Raw genomic sequence first — 21,026 nt, 5'->3', positions numbered from 1 at the left:
GAACAGCTTTTATTTTCTGTTACACTCTCAACCGTAATATAACTTTTTCCCAACTGTGAGCTACAAGTACTGTACTTTTACTGCACACACAGCCAAAACAAACACTAAGGTTACACACAGAACTAGCTCATCAGATAGTTAGAGCTTAATGAAGTTTGGAATACCCTCATCCAGCAATAGATTACAAACCACTGTAATACATTTTTGAATGATAGGCTCTGATCTATAAATGCTGAAAGAAAAGAAACATAAAAAGAAGACTTGGAGACAATGATACTGTTTTATTTAGAAAAATCCTCATGAAATCATTAATGAAAGCTCCGTCAGGGTCGATAATTTCAGAAGGCCATAAGGGAAAGACTCCTACCTTAGATGCCAAAACAACATCTGTCCTATTCTCCTATTAGCGAGTGCTCGCTCCAGTAGAAATCTGGAGAGAGCACAATCAAGAAAAGGTTCATATTTCAGGACTTGCACAAGTTGAAGAAGATACTGAGAGAGCTCTTCATCACTAGAATGAGGTACATAAAAGCAGTTAGTAACAGAGAACTAGATTATGATATCCTAGAAATTCAGATCCATATGACAAACCCAATGGTGACAGATTTGTTTCAGTAGCAAGAATGTCCCCCAGTGTTTTCATTTGCATGGAGAAAGGACCAGGATGCATTGACACTGCCAGAGAAATCAATTCACCACTAAGTTACACCTCTAATAGAATACTAAGGCCCTCAAATCCATAAGCAGAAACTTGGTGTTTAGTCACAGGCTTTTACAAAATAAAGATCTCAGTCAGAGTGCTAGGTTAAGTATCTGGGACATAAAGGGAGCCAGTGACCATTCTGAAATAATTTGGAATAATTAGACCAGTCCGCCTCTGACTGTGGAGCTGGACCTTTGCAACCACAAAGAACCCCTGTAATAAAGCAATTAGCTGCACTGGATATAGATAAGAACTGAGAATAATTTCCAATACCTGCCAAAGTAACTCAGCCTACAAAGAAAGGGAGAAGAGTATTCATTCCAGTGAAAGCATTTCAATAAACATGCCATTAAAAGTTACTACCTGTCAGTTAATAGGTGCTGATTTATTAAGATATCCCTACAAAGCTAACCGTTTAGCCAGAATATTTTGTTTGGTTTGGTTTTTAGATACCAAACAACATGAAGATTTTCAGAGGATAAGGGAAAATACATCACAAAAAGCAAACAGTGCCCAAATTGCTCCAACTTCATAAGTGCAAATTGAAGTATTCAAAAATAGTTCATAAACATTCCTTTGAAAAGCCTCTAACTACTTCAAGTAACATTGACATATTAATGCCAATAATTTTCTATAGAATTCCCTCCCAGAAAAAAACTTCACACTTGACAGTTATGTTATTCTAGAATAATTGTGAATGTTCCTTGAATTTTTACATCTGCATATCTTATCTTATAGCAAGCCTGCAGAATTCAAGTGCTCTGCCTAAGATGGCAGGAAAGGAGCAGAAATTCTTCTGTCCATCACTTGAAGACTTCAGAGATGCAAGTACTGTGAAATCTTTCATTCTCTCCATCTTACTCCAAAAAACTTCAGCATCTTAGTAAAATCTTGCAGTTATGCTGCATTGTATTTATTTTTTGCCTATTTTAAAAAAACAGTTTACAATTTTTATGAACTGCCTTAATCAGACTTGTTAAAGAAGCTGAAAATTGATTTCTGACACCCAACTGAACATGATTTTGCTTCAGAGCCAGAACTAAGAATTCTGGAATTAATTTCAGATGTAACAATTCAGTATTAATAGGACAGCCCAGAAGCTAAATTCCTTCTTTGCACTTGAAAGAAGTCAAAGTATTTTTTTTTTTTCCCCCCCCAAAGTTCTAGCCTTGATCATTAAAAAACTTATCACTAAACCAGAGAATTTGGAACTCAAGGACAGGAAATATGCAGTAATGCTACAAATTATCATGTTATACAAATCTTGCCCTAGGTAACCAGGAAGATCAATAATTATGCAATAAAGGAAAAAGTGAAGATAGCAAAGGCTACTACGAAGGACAAACAAACCCTTTTTTTTATTTATTATATGCTACAGCTTACATTTCTATAAAATGATGTAGCCAATACTTGACAGAGTAGGAGGTTGGAGGACAGTTTTTTTAGTACTTGGCTACTGTATTTTTTCCCCCTTGTTATTACCAAGTTATCACACTATCTTGCTCTCCCTTTGACCAAGAATGGGGCTAAGACACAACCCCCTCTCTGGGACAAAGGTGTTCTGGGATGCTGCTGTTCTTTTAACAGCATGAAAATTAATAATCATTGAATACAAGATGTAAGACTAAAAAGGTTTTATGTGGCTGCCAATGTACTTATGTAGAAATTAGACTGCTTTATTCGGCCATCTATTCATGGCAAGCAGTGATCCAAATCATTCCTCTGTGTTCTTTTTTTTCTACGAGCTCACGCAATGCAGTTTTTCACCCCAGAAATAATTTCACCCCCAAAATTACTTCATGCTGAAATAATACAATATACTCACCTCATTTGCTTTAAACAACCCACTGCATATTCCCTGACATACTGGTCTGGATAATTGAAATCCAACAATTCTAATGCTTCTCTAGGCAGCAGTTTTGGCCATATCTGAAGGAGAGCCTGAAGCTGTTTTAAAAAAAAAAGACTATTAGGATGGGTATAAGTGCCCATGAAAGCATTCATACTAACAGAAGGAAGTTACAGACTGGTCTGAAGGAGATAATTCTAGGAAAATGTGTCCCCTTCTGGTTAAATTTCGTATTGATCCAGATTATTATTTTGGAACCAACTCTCTTTTACACTTAATCAGAAAAATTGTTTCTTCACAGGTACACACAATGCACAGTAAACAAAAACTAGGTAGTCACAGATATGTATGCTTTAGAAACAGAGTTTCAAAAAATTTAGATAATGTTTTGTAAATGCTTTATTAAATATATAAACATTTTGGCAATGGTAAAAGTTTTCCATTAAAAAAAAAAAGAAAAAAAAAGGCAATTATATGCTGGAAAAAATTACAGAGAACACAGTGTATTATTTTGGACTATCAAGAACATCTAAAGGTCTCAAAATAAACTAGTTCTATTGCATTGTAATGAAGCTACTCACTGAGAGCATATTTTTAATAATATGGATACAGTTCTATGATACAGTACACTATTACTCAGAATAAACAATTTTGAATATGTAACTGCCGTGCATCAACAGCACAAGATCTTTCTTCTCTGTAGGAATGAATCATAACTGATGATAAAAATACCCTTTCCTACAAATCAGATAACACAAGTATTTAATATTCAAATAGCACCTTAAATTTAAAAAAATATTATAAAGTTTTCCTCCTTAATCCTTTTCCTCCTTAATCCTTTTACCTTAATCCTTTTATCAAAAGTAAAAAATGACCATTTCTACTATATGCCATAGCTCTAATAATGTTTCCAGTTCAAGTACAAGTCCAAAGCCTCAGCCTGTGTTTAACAGGCATGTTTGTAACACTGTTATAACACCTGGGAGGCAGATTCTGAACTGGTTCATCCATACAGTTTTGGGAAATTCAGAAGGCAAAAACTGGGTCCAGCAATGCAAAGCCAGTGGCCACACTATAATTTGAGAAGCAGACTCTTCCTGAGTCAATTAATCTGTCTTCATGGGCAAATACCAGTGTGAGCATCAGCAAGATTCATAAAGGTATAAAGTAAAATTGGCAATGTTTTTAAATATCAAGGTCATAATACCACAGAAATAAAAATGCAAAAATATATCCAATCCATAGCCCAGTAAGGTTGAGTAACACCAGTCTGTATGTCAAGCATCACAGCCCTCAACACTGACTTCTACTGAATTCTGAAATACTAACACTGAGCAGATACTTCATACCATGAAATAGTGAAAACACAACCTGCAGCTATGCTTGTCAGACATATGGTAAGAAACTAACACAGGCAGTGGGTGGATTATTTTTAAAATAATGACTAAGTTCTACTTTGAGAATAAACACTGCCTGTGAATTCTGCTGACAAGTACTGCCACCCTATGACTCTGCTGAGGTGGAAGACTTCTTGGTTTACTGAGTGAATAGATGAAAGATGGCCTACAATCAAATATAATACACAATTTCTGAAAAAACCAGTTTCTACTTCTGATCTGCATTAATGGAAACAGGAATATAGTTATTTTCTTTGTTTTTCATACAAACAGCTGGTGTTTGGTTGGGTTTTGGGGTGGTTTTTATTTTGTTTCTGTGTTTGTCTGTTTTTTAACTTTTTATGTTAAGTGCCAAGACTGACTGAAATACTTACAGCTAATAACAAGCATTAAACAACTTCTACTACCACAGAGTACGTTTTATACCAGCACAAATATTGTAATACACAGCTAGCTCTCTATATATTTCATTTGAATGAGATACATTGAGTCCTGCTAATGAGGCTGTCCTACCTTACCTGAAAAGGTAAGTCATTGGGAGTACTCACATGTCTGTGTATTACAGAAATATTTGGCATGTTTAAGGATAAGATGTCAGTTTTCAGATAGACTATTGTTGCTGCCAAAACCAACACTAAAATATAAACTGCACTATTGTTTATACATAAGCAGACAGAAATATTACATTCCTTCCAGACAGTAGGGTAACAACCAAGATGACTAAGTGTTTTCAGCCATCTGTTTAAATCCAATACTTTACACATATTTTTAATTCCCAAACATAGAGGGCTTTGAGTTGTCAACTCATTTCCTTCACTCCAAATAATTTTCCAAACCTCTGCTACTGAAGGGTATATTTCAAAGCCCCTCACAATATGTGCTTATATTTCTAGTTTACAGTTCCAGATAACTTTTAATAATGAACAACAAATTCAGAAGCACATAATGGAATTAGTAGGGAACAAAGGATTCTTGCACGTGAAAAAACACAAGTGAGCAATGAATGTGTGGGTGCTCCACTTTGTTAGTTGAGTGTTCATGGCACAGGCAATGAGCTAGGATGAAATTTCATTTATTTTTTTAAGTTCACAGAACATATACATCTAGCTGGTAGGAAGGATGTAATAGAAAATAAACTCTGTGCTGGAGGCAAACTAAGATTACAACTGCCTGAATTATCACCAAAAAAAAAAAAAAAAGCACATGATGAATAGATGGAAGTTGAGTTTTCATGGATTGGTTTCCTTTCTTCCAGAACATCTAGCTTGTAACAGGCAAAGGTCAGAATACTAAATTAGAATATAAATTTATGCTATGAATCATAATTCTTCACAGCTAATGCTTTCTAGCTCAAAGACAGAGTTTTTTGGTTGGTTTTTAATAGTTTTTTTAAATAGTTTAAAATTCTTAAAAAATGAGACTCATGGAAAGATACAAATATTGTCTAGCTTAACAGCCTGCAAGAAGTTGAGCATCACTTCAATATGCAGTTCCATCAGAATAAAGCAGATGAACAAATCATTTGTGTTCAGCCCTTAGAATGAGTATTGTGCTTCTTAACACTGACTGACCAGACTTCCACACTTTTTCCCAACCTGCTCTGTACACAATAAGATTAAAAGTTTTAACACAAATCCTGGTTTTAAGTTACTCTGTCAAGAAGAAATGACTTCATTATAAATTCCCATAATTTTTCTCACATTATGGTTTCACCTACTCCCAAAAAGCATCACAAGAGTTGGATTCTATTTGGGTACATACAGAAAAAGGCAGATACACCAACTTCTTCACAACATAGTGCAATAATACTTGCACATTTATACAGCAAACAAATTATGCCACTGCATTGGAAGTGGAACCTTGTATCAGCACTGAGCTTCAAGTCTCTAATGACTAACTTTAAGGAGACCCTATTCGGTCAGTCAACTTGATGAGAATTAAGTACTTGTTACCACTAGGGGGTACCATACCGCTTTGGAAAACCATCTGTCCGTTTCAATGAGGTTTAATTACTTTGTCCAAGATCTCGATTTTTATAAAAAACGTTAAACTGCTCAAAATGTATAAGGAGATTCATTTATTTATTATAATAAATAATCCTAATTGAAATAATAAAATTAATTTATTTAGAATTTTTTATTATTATATTTATTTCCCCTTAAGTACATTTTGTTTTTTGTTTTTGCATCCTGGGTTCTTTAGGACAGTTCTTGCTTATGTGTTCAGGCCACAGAAGGCATACAGTGAACTCTGGTCTACACGACAGTATCATTTTAAAACGTCTGTGCTTGGGAAAGAAACCCTATCTATTCTTGATTTAGCTGCAGCATTCTTCCTCACTATCATCTTTTCCCTTACCTGAGCAACATCTTCAAGTTTGTTCCATTTCAAAGAAAGCAGCAGTTTTGGCAATGATTGTGGAAAATTTTCACGACAGTCATATCGCAAAGTCCAAATAAGATCCATTTCATTTTCACAGAGTTGAGATAAAGGATCTCTTTCCATTATTTCTTTTAAAACAATATAAAACTTCTTACCACCTCGACCCTAGAAAATGAGAAATATATAATGCTTTGATATATCCAGTAAGATTCTTATATTTTTGCTCAAGTACCAGAAATCATGCACCAGGAAGAATATCAGATAAATCTCCTGAAGCACAGGGGAATGACCACTATGCTTTTCTTTCAGATTTCTTAAGCCATAAGAACTCTAATGGTTCAAAATTCAGCGTACTTAAGTTTCTAAAAAAGTAACTAAACCTTAGCGGTAATGACACTAGATGGCGATATTTCTATTTACAACAGTAACACGGAGAACTTTACATTTAGGATGCACATAATTTGTTTTCTAGTGAGCAAATGCAATACATATACAATTTTCTTCTTTTTAATTAAAAGCCAAAAAATACTTATTCAACAATAATCAAAGAAAAGTGTGTTTTCTAAGCATACAAGCACACTTGAATCTTCTAATCCAGACTTGTCTCTTACAGATATTTTGCTCCATTTCGTTTCTCTGAAATATTAACAATAGTACTGATTCTGTAAATGAGTTTGTATGACTGGGAGTTCACACTAGCCCAGTCAACACCTTCTCTCCTCAGCCAGGTCCTTATGTAAAATGCAAGGGCAGAAATTGAAGCAGTGACATCAGCAACAACAGCATTCCATTAGTTCATGAGAGACAAAAGAAACTGCTGCTTCTGGGTCAGAAGGCAGTGATCAAAGGGAATAAACTAGTTTCTATACATATTTTGAAAAACAGCATGGCAAACTTTAAATACCAAATTCAACTATAGCTTCACAAAGCTGAATAACTTCCAAAAAAATTTTGAGAGCTAGGTCTAATTAAAGAAGAAAAAATGTAAAAGAAAGTTCAGAACAAATGGTAAGCAAAAGCAATTAGGATTCATAGAAAACAATCAGGTCTTATAAAATGTCATTTTGCATTTTTTCCACCTAACAGGAAAAAAATCCATATTTAAACTGACAGAACTTCAGTTTAACTCCTAGAGCTGCCCATGCTTTGCATTGTGCTGAAATGTTTTAAGTAAATACTTTCATATAAAAATGTCACTAAGTATAAATTCTTTAGGAGTGAATACTTCAAAAGCTAGTTGAATTACAATAATTGATCAGTACTAAGTACTAGTTGACTAGTAAACTAAGTACATTCTGTTTCTGTTTCAAAATAAGTACATTGTCTCAACAATAAGGTTATTCTTTTATGTGTTAAAATGTTCACCTTAGAAATTAACAGTCACACTACTGTTAAATAGGAATCCTGCAACTTGGGATTTCCAATCAATCGTACCCTAGCTTGCTTGCTTCCACCCGAAGTAGCAGTGAGTTTTCACTTTTCCTGAGCACTTCAAGTGAAGGGATTCACTTTAACAGCTTTATTATTATTATGTAAAATGCAGTTACTGTTACTGTTGTTCTAACTGTGCTTTCATCATCTTAAGTTCTGAAAAGAAAGCTCCTTCAGATTTCAGTGATCTTTTCAAAATATTTCTTCAGATTAGAACAATCCAATTCCTCAATATAAGCATATAATCACAATATTTAAGACAAAGCATCTTATATATCAATGACTATTTTTGAGAGAACTTCCTGGAAGCATCTGGCTATCATGCAAATCATCATACTTGATAAAACTGAGCATTTTTCCAGCAATAATTTATGCAGCCTAAGAATGTTTTCCAGATCTAATGTAAGTCTGAGCTGTGCTCCAAATTCATACAGTTTGCAAAGCAATTGTGCTTTTTGACAAAAAATACTCAAGAAGTCCAAAATACATTGGAAGAAGCTGATATATACATGAATTTTAAGGCAGATCATAAAAGTGAAATACAGAAGAAAACAGAGGCAATAGAACTGTCATTATTTCAGCAGCTGATTCGAGATGAACAGTAGAAGTTCCAATCCAGGTACCATTCTAGATGAATTGGTAGAAGATAAAAAGCAAAAAAACCCAGAAAATAAATTTTACAAGTCTTTAGCAGATTCTTACCGCCATTGCAGCATTGTCACTGCTTCTTGCAATCTCAGCTGCCTTTTCAAGTATCTGCAAAAAGATAATTTTAAATACATTAAATTTAAAAAACAAAAAAACCCCAAACCCCCTAAGTATTACCAAAATGAAGCAGATAAGGAAATTTTGCTCTTTTAGATATTTGCAACAGTATTATTCTGTGTATACAGTGACATACCATGACCTTGTATACTGTGCCTCTTTTCTAATCTCCAGGATATGGAGACCAGGAGCAGGAGCTCATTATTGCCTCCAGTTTCTTTTTCTTCATCACACCTGGGCTTATCTACACTATGCTGGTTTCTGTTTTTATTTCTTGCTTATTTTTCAATCTAGCAAACCAGTTCTCATCTCTATTTCTGCTGTTCTTGAGGTCCCCACTTCCTTGAGTCATGTCCTGTTACCCACAGATGCACACTTTTAGTTACCTTTTTCAGCATGAATCCACAAACTTAGTCTTTACACCATCTTCTCAGGTTATCTCAATTTGCATTTCCCATTACTTTTCTAAACCTAGGAACTTCCTCTTGTGTAATGTGCTGAACAACCAGCTTCCAACAAGAATTCATTTAATGATCAAGTGACTATTTCACCAACAAGTTCACAGCACCAGTTAATACACAGCAGCCCTCAGGAACAAGGACTGATGCTTCTGTTAACAGCAAAGAAACCATACACTAGAAGCTTAGCTCCAAGTTACTCTTGCTCTTTATTTTTATTTTGTTATGTTGCTGTTTTATTGGTTTGGGTTTTTTGTTTGTTTGTTTTTTTACTTTTGAACATTCTACTTAGTGTTTGAAGTTCATAAACTAAATTCTGATGGTAGTATAGATGTTAAACACAGTTCTTCAAACTGTATTTTGCACACTACTGCAGCCACCAGAGATACATTGGAATAGTGACTGCCTGAGCTGATGAGACCAGCTGAACTGATCAGGTAGGGCTATCTACAGCTGTCAGATGCTGCTGCTTTGAGGAACAACTCATAATATAAAATACTAATTAAGAAAGAAGTCTGAAAATCTACACCATCTCCTTTCCCTCAGAGGTCTGCCTCTCCCATCACCCAGGAATAAAACATCACCCCCAGACAGATTCAGCCTCACTTATATTGTTTTTATTCAGGCAGTGTGAGAAACAACAAATGATGACAGTAATCAGACCATAAATAATAGCCAGCAGCTAAAATTCTTGAAAAGGTATGCTAACTGGTTTTATTTCTTTGTATGAAATGCTTATTAATGCATTACATCTGCTATGTGGCTATAAAGCTTGTTTAGATACTGTGTATGAAAACATAAAAAACCCCACAGTGTTCTAATTCTGTTTGATGCTTGCCTCCACGTTCTTCTTGGAGACATTCTGCAAAGAAGCTTTCAAAGTTTCTGCAAGTCCAGCTTTGTTCAACTGAAGGAGCTGCTCAGTGTGTCAGCAGCAGCCCAAGACGTTCCTCCTGCATTACACAAGCCAAGGCACTTCTGCTGACTCAGCCCCAAGAGGCTGTTCAGTGCAAGTGCATTGATGCTGTTACTAAGATAACTCTATGTAAAATTTCTCTGGGATTTTTCCCTCTGTTAGATGGACTTTGTCAGGTACGGTTCAAGAAGGGGGCAAAGCCACCAAATAAAAAAAGCCAGGAGTCACATGAAAGTTGCAGAGGATGGTGAAGACCATCAGACACTACCTTCATGTCAATACAACTGATAACTTAAGAAAATATTTTGTTTGTATTCACCCCTCATTTTTTTTAACATACTGTATGGTTTTTTAACATACTGAAAACTTAGTATTGCAGATACAAATAAAAGGAACAATATTGCTAGAATAAGTAGGCACTTACTTAAGAAACATTTTCACTAAACATGGCTGTAGAATATACACAACATCTTTTCTTAAGAAATATAGTATATTTCTTAATATATTATAGTGTAATCACAAAAAAGGAGGGAAAAAGCACTACAAATAAACCAATAACAAAATATAAATAAATCAATAACAAAACTGACTAAAATATGTCCAGTATGAAGTGTAAACTGGTCACCTATAATGAAAGTAGCAATTGGTCAGTACCACTCTAGGTTTTAAAATAATTTAAATGCTGTTTTAATACAAGAATGAGTACTGCACTGACAAAAAGGGGGGAGAGAAAAAACAATTCAAAAACAAACCAAAGCAAGCTCCTGTCTTGTTATTCCATTTTATTTTGATGATCCGTAAACGCCAAATCCCTCTTGGATAAAGCTTGGTAGTTTCTGTCTCTTTGTTCATGTCCCTCCCCAAAGGTACGAACGCCTCTTTAAAAATGGCAATTTTTATTACGTGATTATTAACTTTCCCAAGACCAATATTCAGACTAATGTATGCATGCAGTTTTTTCAGTGCATCATTAGCTGTCATTATTACTCGTTTCCTGGTTTTAGTTTCATTTGCTGGCATTCTAGTGTTTGCACTACAAACATTGCCATGTGTACTCCAGTCTGCTTTGTTCAAAGAGCAGACCTTGAGGAATCCCTTTTATAAAGAATTAAGACTCTACTTACACTTAGAAGGTTTTTAGCTCACACAGGAGAGAAGTGTCCTGAAGTGGGTAACACGTGTATAAAATAGTATATGGCTCTTTAGAGAGTGCAGGCACAGTTTGTAGATTTCCAGAATGATAAGCTTAATGAAAGTTTAGCTTCTTGCAAGATCCTTGTTATTTGAAACTCAATATGCTCCTGACCCTCAAGAACCTATGTACACAGTAGCTTTACAAGTATGTGTCTTCAAAATACTGCCTGAAGATGCTGAAGCCAGCCCATTGGTACCCTCAGGCTGTGCAAGTTTAATGAAGTGCAGTTAGGTAACAAGGCAGAAGTGGGGAATTCAGTGTAAAACAGTGTTGAAAGCAAAGAAGAAATGGCTAGTTACACATAGGCATTCATGACTGCTTTTTTTGGTCATTTCTTACCTTATCAAAGGGAGGGTAATTAATAGACTGTTTTGAGTATTCTTGAAATCTAATGTGCAAAGCTGTTGCATTTTCAGTGTAAGGGTTAGTCTGGACAGTTCCCATTGGATTCAACATTTCTTCAAGTTCATCTGAAACATTAGACAGAACAGTTAATATTATTGGGCAGGAATGCATTAAAATTATAAATCTGAAAGGCAAAGAGGCTATAACCAGTTGCTTACTGAAAACAACTGGCAGAAGCATGTTTTGCTGTACAGATCTTTATGCTGCAAGTGCAGTGCATTGTAGAAAAACTACCCATACCTCCTACATTCACGGAAGTTGGATCTTCACCTAATGAGAAACTGATTTTTTCTTTACAAAATAAACATAACAGCCATGGAAAGCTGAGGTATCCCTATACTAAACCAAATCACAGTAACATCTGCAGCTTCTGTAAATCACCACACATGCTGCCTCTATATAAAACAGCAAGAAAAGAAGAGTCTTAGGTGAGGTTTGCTTCTGTGCTACAGCTAAATTGACAGTTGGTTTCTCAGGATGGAACGCAGAGTGATATGGAGATTTCAGACACTCCTCCTAATCAATCTGAATGCCAGGGAAGGTACACTTACAGAAATTATAATTCTCTTTTTTTTGCTGATGCAAATACTGTCACATACAACACAGTTTAGTTTAGGATGCATAGCACAGGGGTAAAAAAGGAAACCACAGGGAAACAAAGGAAACCCAAAATGCATCTTAAAACCAGGTAAGTCCAGAAATAAACATACATTTACTGCTATGCAATTTTTCTCCCATAACAGATGAAACTTTTAGAATACTACTTCCAAGCAGACTATTTCCTATTTCCTTTCTCCTTCCTAATACAGAATACTTTCAGGGAAAAGATTAAGACATATATATATTTTATCCACATAAAAAAATACACAGTAAAGAGATTATGACAGGAGAATTTGACATGCATGAAGTAGATATTCTACTATTTGATACTAATCTTCTTTAGTCTTACAAGTATTTAAAATCCAAGTCTTAAAAGTTAAACTTTACCAGGAAATGATGACCAGCTGTGCAGTACCAGTTCTCCATTCTTCAACTGTCCTTTATAATCAAATACCATGGTATTTACCCAGGCTACAGGATAATGCTGTTAAAGGAAAGGATTTTTAAAAGGAAACTAAGATGCCAGTGAATACTGCTATGCAGCAAGCAGTACAATGTAAGTAAAATATACAATGTTGGCCTCTATAAAAACAGTGATATCTTTCAGATAAAATATTTACTTGCCAATAAAAATGTACATTCCCAGAATGCAAGCTTTTCCCTGAATGTAAACCTAGATTTTTTCCCCAATCACAGAAGAAAACTAACTGCAGTTCCTTAAACAGCCATTTGCCAATTGCCTTAAAAACAATTTTTTCATGCCTTTTTCAGTCTCTGAGAAGTAGTCTCTGAAAAGGCTTTTTTGTACCAAAATGCTTAATTCTTATATACACTCTTTTAAATTGTTTTTTTAAACATATTGCATTCTTGAACACTAAAATGAGGACATAACTATTTCTGAATAGTTATTTCAGTATAATTCAGAGATGCACTCGAGAAAAGCAACGAAACAATTACCACTTTTCCTGCTTTCCTAATGGTTTGGTATTTGGAAGGGTTCATTGCCTTGGTTGACTTTTTAGTTTTCATCTTATCCATCACAGCATAAACTGCAAAGCAGAGCCTTGCCATTCTTGGTAGATCACAGACATTTATTTCAAACTCTAATACTTCATTCCACACATGGTCACTTCTCCCAGATATTTCTGAGCTTACAATAGTTTTACAAAGTAGCTCTGTACCATGGAAAAGACCAGCCCTAACGTGAACCTGCAAAAAAGAAATGAGAAATTTTAAGCTTGCCATAGAAACTACAGAGTTCCATATAGAGTATAACACAGAACATATGCATCTCATCAATATTTCTGTCCTAAAAGTAATACTAATATTGAGGTTTTAAAATGAACCAAACAATTATTGAGAACAAATTCCTTTTAATTTGCAAGTAATTTTCCCAGCCTAATAGAAATATATTTGTTTAAATCATTTTGGCTACAAATTTCTTCAGTACTATATTACTGCTATTGCCACATAGGACTACAAATAATAATTAATTTGTAGTTACAAATACAATGTATTGTAAACACAAAGGCTTCTGACTCAGCCTATCTAATGCAGAAGGAAATTGTAGGAAACAAACTGAGCAGATTCACCTAAAAAATTCATTCACCTGTAATAACAACAAAACCAACAATGTACAGAGCTTCCTGGAATTCTGTTTTGTCTCTAGCACCTAGAAACCCACAAAGCAGCTAACTTGAGTACTAAAAATAAGGAACAGGAGAGGAGAAGGTCAAGAAGAGAAAGCAGTTGGAGTCATTGGCACTGAAATTAAATTCATTACAGGTCAGTGCTAAGCTGTAGCTGATACCTGTATTTCTAACACATGTACACAGAAAACTGCGAGCGTCCAACACACTCCTGCTGGCTACACTCTATTGATACAGGTGCCATAGGAACAGCCATCACTAAATTGACTGATTTGTTAACATACACACAATTCCAATTAATTTCTGAGTTTACAATCAATCACAGAAAAGGTTCAGTTAGAAAGATACATTCACTTCAGCTCCAGCAATACTACTACCACCTATTTTTTGTACTCCTGCTATTTTGCTTCCTTTTTGGATAGTTCTAATTCTATTATTTCCAATCCTATTAATGTAAGGGATTGGATTTTTTTTTATTTTTTTTTTCATGTATTTGGAAAATTGAGTGTGAGACAGCTGAACAAAGTCACTTGTGCTTTAGGTGAAAATTCTCCATCCAGCTCACATTAGTGAAGTGCTATTCATCTGACAAATGTATTGTTTCCCACTACAAACAGCATTTATGAACCCTGCTGGTGGTTTCAGCAAAAATGGATGAATATTGGCTTGATCCAAAGCACAGTGAAACTGAAATAACAATGGCAGTGAATTAAACAGCCTTAGAGTCAGGACTGGGGAACAAACACATTCTCTACAGTGACAATTCCATAATAGTGTAGGCAGGCAATGCAGGGAAACATGCAAAGCCTTGCAAGGGTACTACATGCACTCTTGTTCTTGGGTAGCTACAGGACTTTACAGTTTTCAAGACTGAAAAAGCATTCCAAATGCAGGCACTAATATCAAAGAACTGTCAGTTTTCCCTGTTTCTCCTAAAGTTCACAAATTAATATATTTTCTTTTTCTTTTGAAAACCTGCAAAAATTGAGTTTTGGATATTTCTGGAAAGTATGAAACAAAAAAAAATAAACAAACAAACAAAATCCCTACCAAACTTGATTGCTATACTGTTTCTGAAATCTCACTTCTCTTTTCCATTTCTTTTACTTTCAAAAATTACAGAATGCAGACCTATTACAGATAGTTAAGTAATTGTTTAGACAAACAAAAGGAAACCATCCATTTCTTCAGAAATCCATTTCCACAGTCACAGTGTCTCAGGCAGCAAAATTTGGCTCATTCGGCTATGTAGTAAAATGTGGTATTGTAATATACAAGGAAGTTATGCCAGTAGACTTGAAAGAAAAGTTTGCACCAAGTATCTTGACTAAAGCATTGGAACAGCAAACTCCAATAATTGAATTTCTTCCTAATCTTCATGACTAGCTATATAATTTAGTGATTGCCAAACAAAATAAAGGAAACGAATGTTGTACTACCTCACAAGCAAGTGTCTTGTAAGGTCTTAAAGTAGTTGTGCAATAAATTCCCATGTGTTAACAACTTGTGGTCTGTAAAAGAGTTAGTAGCTCAGTCATGTACATTTTTACAGGAAGTGTTCCTAGAGCTTTTTGTGTGTGTGTGTGTGTGTGTGTTCAGCATGTTAGAAAATAAAAGACAGATTGTATAGAAGCATGCAGCCCACACTTAGGCACACATCGAATACATTCAAGACTACAAAAACACCTTATGGTACATTGAAAAATGTTTAATATTGAACTTCTGCTTGTCAAATGTTTATGATAATTTAGTTTGAATAAGTTCATTTCATACCAATAAAAGTACTTTACAGAAAACATCCTAAAAAAAAAATCAAGTACCATATAAACACTGGTGCTATACTGAGCATGGTTATTGATAGTGTTCTAATGCAGATATCCAAATTCATCCAACAAAACAACACTTCAGCAATAAAGCAGGCTTTCAACCAGTCATACCAATGTAACAGGGAATAATTAAAATGCTGCAGTTTTGCTGAATTGAAATCTGAATGATTCTGAGTTCATTAAACAATGAATATCATTAAACTTAGGAAGAGAACAGCTTTTTGATACTAGGTATACTTACTTACTTTGGCATTTTCTTCTGTATTTAATTTATTACCCTTTAACAGAACAATCTTGAAAGGGTTGGAAATATCCCATACACTCTGAGAAGGGAAAAAATAATACAAGTTCATTCTGAATCCATTTAAAATATTAATACATATTTTATAAGCTAAGTATTTTAAGCATAAATACAAACTAAAAGGGAAGCCTTTTAAAAAATATAAACTTGAAACCTTAAAAAATATATCGGTTATAATAACTACAAGAGCATACAAGATGCCCTAAAGGATAAAAAAAGCTAGAAAACCCACTCAGCTAAAAGGGGGGGTGAGGTTGAAAAAATGCATTGTGCACTACTTGTTGACAATTGAGAATAACCCTCAAAATTATTTTTCATTCTGAATATATACAGAATATATATTCATATGCATATATGGGATTGTGGATAGAGCCAAGCCTATCCACATTTCATAGAATGACAGCGTGTAAATTACAGCTGTGCTGTAAGGCTGTAAGTTTATCAATAAATGGAACATTATACTAAAAGAAAATCAGATATGGTTATGACAAAAGTTACCATTGTTGAAGCTGCAATGCCATGCAAGACATATGGGCTAATACAAGAGATCACCCACCACTACTGCCTAAGCTAGTGGAGCCTTAACACTGCCTTGAGACTGGAGAATCCAAGTTCTCTGCAGTAACTCGTGCAGTTGCTGCTAACCCATTCTTCTGGGCTGTGGTTAGCAGTAGAATCAATAGCAACAGAAAGGAGATGGTGGAGGGAGGAGGAGGATGGATGAAGTAAGGGAGGGTAAGCAGTTTCCAAAAAGCCTGGAGGTCTGCTATTTTTCATGTAAACATGTTTGGAAGCAACAGGAGGCTCTGAATAGAGCCAGGTGACCTACACTGGAAAACAGCAGTAGTAGTTCAAATCCCAGGCAGTGACTGGTATTTCACAAGTGTCTGTTCATTTTACGCATTAGATATTGAAAGTCTCAACTCACTGTTGTTGTTCTTGTTTTTTTTGGTGGCAGAGGAAGAGGAAGGTTGGATGATTTTCGATTTATGGCAGCTTCTATGGCAATCATCTCTTGCTCACACATTTTCTTTATGGTGCAACACTCAACTAGAGTCAGCTGAGGAAGAGTCCTGTTCATCACACAGTTGCGTATGTACTAAAAGCCCATGGAAAACAGTTATCAGCTAACAGACAACTTTTAAATCAAAGACACAAATAATACCAAGATACAAAGGAAACAATTACAACTGGAAAGGCAGGAGTAATGAGGAAGAAGTGTGCTACTGTTCAGCATAGGTAACTATCCACTGGTAGAAAACTATCCAATGGTATGGGAAGCCAAATTTTGGCCAAGGCACCAGTGAACTTATAGGGTAAGTTCCAAACAGTTCCACATACCTGAAACTGAATTAATGGGTGATCACCAAAAACATATTCTAGCCTTCCACTAACTTGCAGCACATAATCAGCAGGATCAACTTCCTCATCTTCTTTTCCATGGATAGTCAAGCGTTTTCGGATTGCCAGCTCATTCAGCTTGATGGGATTCATGTTAGGAGACACCTGGAAACTAAATACATCCTAAAAAAACATAAACATGAATACTGAATCTCAAACTTGTCAATGTCAGATGTACAATGCTTCAGTCATAGCATACACAATAAAATAAATAGAACTACTTAACTGTTAGAAAGTCTACTTTAACAATTAGCATCTACATCTTCAGTGCAATCAGAGCAATAGTCACCCTAAAAGCTGAAAGATGGCCAATTCCCAAACTTATAATAACAGAAGTACTTTCAAGAACACAGATACCTAATTGATCCAGCAATAATTTAAAGACTTCTAGATCAGGATACAGATCTAGAAACATGTATTAAAGAATGGGAATGAGATGGACAATAAATCATGCATACATTTCAAGGTTTTTAGCAGTACTAGACATGGTAATTTTTCTTCTTTCCAGACAGTATCAAGTTGTACACTTTCTACGTACCACCATATTCAAAAGAAAAATAAAGCTTCGAGTAATGAAGCACTGTTACTGTGATTTATGTACAAAAAAAAAAAAAAAATAATTGGGGGATGAGCAGAAAAGAGGGGCAGTAGCCAATACCTGTAGTATTCTATATACGACATGGAAAGACTCTGCATTTCCAAAGATATAAGATTAAATTTTTTAATCAAATCTTTAGAAGCTACACACATATTTCCAGATGATCTCTACTTTTGATGCATTTTAAAAAGCTAAAGGTAAGACATTACTTTCTTTTTTAAATTAAAAAAAATATTTATATTCATTTAAAGTTACTAATGTAAAACATGATCTTTGAAATCTCTCATCTCCCTTAATCTACCACAGTACTTTTATTTGCAAAGGTTGACTCAGCAAGTTCTGGGGTTTTTTGTTTTTATTTTTATTTTTATTTTATTACATACACATTCCTGAAAACATAAGCATTCTAAAAGCAGTTATTTAAAAATATTAAGTAATGCTTAGCATGTATTCTTTTGACTTGTACTTTATTTATAACAAAGTTTATACCAAAGCCAACTTGCCTTCATGAAAAAAAATGTAAGTCTGTAAAGTCAGGCAAAACTAATTCTGTTTTCTCTGTTTCTCAATAGTTCACAGCAGCTTCCCCTTTTCAGAAAGCTACCAAAGTGTGAAAGCCTTTTTCTCTTGTCATAGCTGGTAGTGAGTAGACAGAGAATGACACTTTTTCTTCCCAGGAAGCTGGTGCTCTATGGCAGCTGCCTTACTTCTACATTGTAGGTCTTTACATGTATGTCACATAAATAGGGAACAGCCTCTCTCTACTGCTCCAGAGACAAATAGGTAGCTTTTACAGCTCACCCACACATTCTAGGACTTTCATATAAAAGTATTTTAAAATTTAATATTATTTTAATATTTGTCTCTCAATCTCACAGTGCTTCTACTGAAACGACACAACCATCCCATGCCTTCCCATTTAACTCTCATGAGATGATTTTAATACTAAGTCCAAGTAGTAAAGTCTGGAACAGCTACTCTAGAAGCAGCTCTGATTTGAACTGTTAGCAGCTCTGAAGGTCAGAAATGGCAGCAGAAGCATTCAAAACATTTGAAATGTCAGCAGCCTAAGCTATTATAGTGGCAGGCAAATGCATTCTGCACCAGCATGAACTTGTGCACTGCTTTTATGCTGTCATCCTATATGAAAAATAGTTTCATCACAAGCTGACAAACACACAGACATTCTCACTCCTGGACAACTGCAAGTTCTCTAAGACAAATGTTTATCTGTGAGAATATTTTTGTCCTAATTTTTAAAGTTAACATTTTATGGGTTTGTTTGTGAAATTTTTCTGAAATCGGGACTTGCAGGATGAGTAATGCAATGGTAAAAACCTCTTATCAAACAACTGAATCTGAACTGGTCCCTTTATGCTGGACTGAACATACCTGCAGATATTTAATAGCTTTGTATAATGAATTCTGTTTTCCTGAAAAATATTCCTATGTATTTTGCTGATCCTTCACTGTTATCCAGAAGAACACGTATGGGCATGCTGGACTTGAGTAGAATCACAGCAACTTAAACATCAAAAAACTAAAGTTAAATTATTCTAGGTGGAAAGTAAAGGGGTTTTTATTTTATAAATAAATTGCGGCTTTGTCAGCTGAAACAAAAAGCTAACTCTAAGTCTTAGCTAGTTTTTTACCTATCTATAAGAAAGAATGCTAACTGCTCTTATTCTGAAATGTATAGCTTAACCTAATTAACAGACCAATCCCAAAGATATCCAAAAGTTAATCACATACAGAGAAATGCATTGAATATGGGAGCAGCATCCTCTGAGCCTAAAACTGAATGTTAGAAAAGCAACAATAGTAATATCCTGGCAAAAAGTGCCCCGACAACTTTGAATTACATTTTACATTTAAATGAATGCGAAATAATCTAGAATATGCAAGTTTTACATATTGATTTTAGAAGTAGAACTGTAATTTGACTTGAGTTTACAACTAAGCTTTTGTCCTCACTTTCTTTCAAGAGACAAAGATCCCGGTAAAATAATTTGCATTTTAAAACAAAGACTACAACATTAAAATATTATTTCATTTACCTCCTTGATCAACCATATGCTAATTCAGATCAGGCTCACAATAGTACATGAAATGAACAATCATTCCTACCTGGCAGTTATCAAAATGAACTGCCACTACCAGATTTCCACTGTAGAGCTTATCTTGAAAGCTCTCTGGGATAACAGGTTCCTGTTCAGGTGGGTAAGTGTGCTTCAACCAATCCATCCAGGAGAGACCCACAAGAGACTGAATCTTTTCCTCACTGATTCTCCGCATTTTAGCTCGGAAGTCATTCACTTCAGGATCTTGTAAGGCATCGAACTCATGGAGACCTGAGAGAATTCAAGCAAGCAAAAGGATACAGACGTGTGCAAATACTGCCCACCTATTTGCCATCCCACTCAAAGCTTTATTATCTTTAAGTTTACATAAATTATTTTCTTCAGATGGGTTCCATGTCCATTGTACATCAGTGGACTTCTAAAATTACTTGCACAACTCCCACACAACATGGCACGAGAGTTCAATTTAAAAAGCAAGGACCAATACCTCTCAGGTACCACTAAATGGAAAAGCCAACCTCACCCTAAGTTTAAGATAGTTTGGAAAGTTTTAAGTCTCTTTCCACAAGAGCAAATGCAAAGAAAGCACAGCAAATGCATCATAAAGACCATAGAGGGGAAGAAGTGCTAGATACAATTTTTATTTTTTTTTTTAACCCTACAGAAAGATGACATTATTATTTTCTTTGAAGTTCAAAAAGAAGGGTAGCTGGACTGTAAATAAATTTCTTATTTTCCTTTCCTTGTGATGAAAATCTACTCAAGTCAAAATGACAGGACTGAAGTTTCAATGAATCCAAGACCAGTCAAGCTTCTTTTCCAAAACATGTAAAGAAAGAATACACAGTGGAGAGCCCACGCAGCTGAGATTCTTTGCTATTTCAGTTAGTATAGGGCCTGCAAGTGTTTCTGTGCTTCCTCTCAAACTTTGAAGGACATTGTACAAATTACACAGAGCACTAAACACCTTTTGAGAGTGAAATATTAAATTTAGAAACTTTGACAAGAATACAATTTTTAAACTGCTAAGGTACAGAATAGGGGCTGCATAAGAACGATCTCACACAGC

General features: G+C 35.0%; 1 protein-coding gene across 2 annotated transcripts in view; it reads right to left on the bottom strand.

Annotated features, from left to right (window-relative positions):
• Window positions 1–21,026, bottom strand: part of PIK3CB (phosphatidylinositol-4,5-bisphosphate 3-kinase catalytic subunit beta) — a 72,890-nt gene that overhangs the window by 16,439 nt on the left and 35,425 nt on the right. For both annotated transcript variants that reach the window (XM_030456364.1, XM_030456365.1), the window contains exons 5-15: window positions 20,004–20,227; window positions 17,219–17,401; window positions 16,806–16,976; window positions 15,822–15,899; window positions 13,059–13,310; window positions 12,489–12,585; window positions 11,436–11,566; window positions 8,465–8,518; window positions 6,308–6,496; window positions 2,529–2,650; window positions 368–511 (exon numbers count right to left, since the gene is read on the bottom strand). In XM_030456364.1, the coding sequence (XP_030312224.1) occupies window positions 368–511; window positions 2,529–2,650; window positions 6,308–6,496; window positions 8,465–8,518; window positions 11,436–11,566; window positions 12,489–12,585; window positions 13,059–13,310; window positions 15,822–15,899; window positions 16,806–16,976; window positions 17,219–17,401; window positions 20,004–20,227 (1,645 nt within the window). The remainder of the gene's footprint in view (window positions 1–367; window positions 512–2,528; window positions 2,651–6,307; window positions 6,497–8,464; window positions 8,519–11,435; window positions 11,567–12,488; window positions 12,586–13,058; window positions 13,311–15,821; window positions 15,900–16,805; window positions 16,977–17,218; window positions 17,402–20,003; window positions 20,228–21,026) is intronic.

The sequence above is a fragment of the Calypte anna genome, chromosome 9 (assembly GCF_003957555.1).
Source record: "Calypte anna isolate BGI_N300 chromosome 9, bCalAnn1_v1.p, whole genome shotgun sequence".
NCBI lineage: Eukaryota > Metazoa > Chordata > Aves > Apodiformes > Trochilidae > Calypte > Calypte anna.
This window is presented reverse-complemented; position numbering and strand designations above follow the sequence as displayed.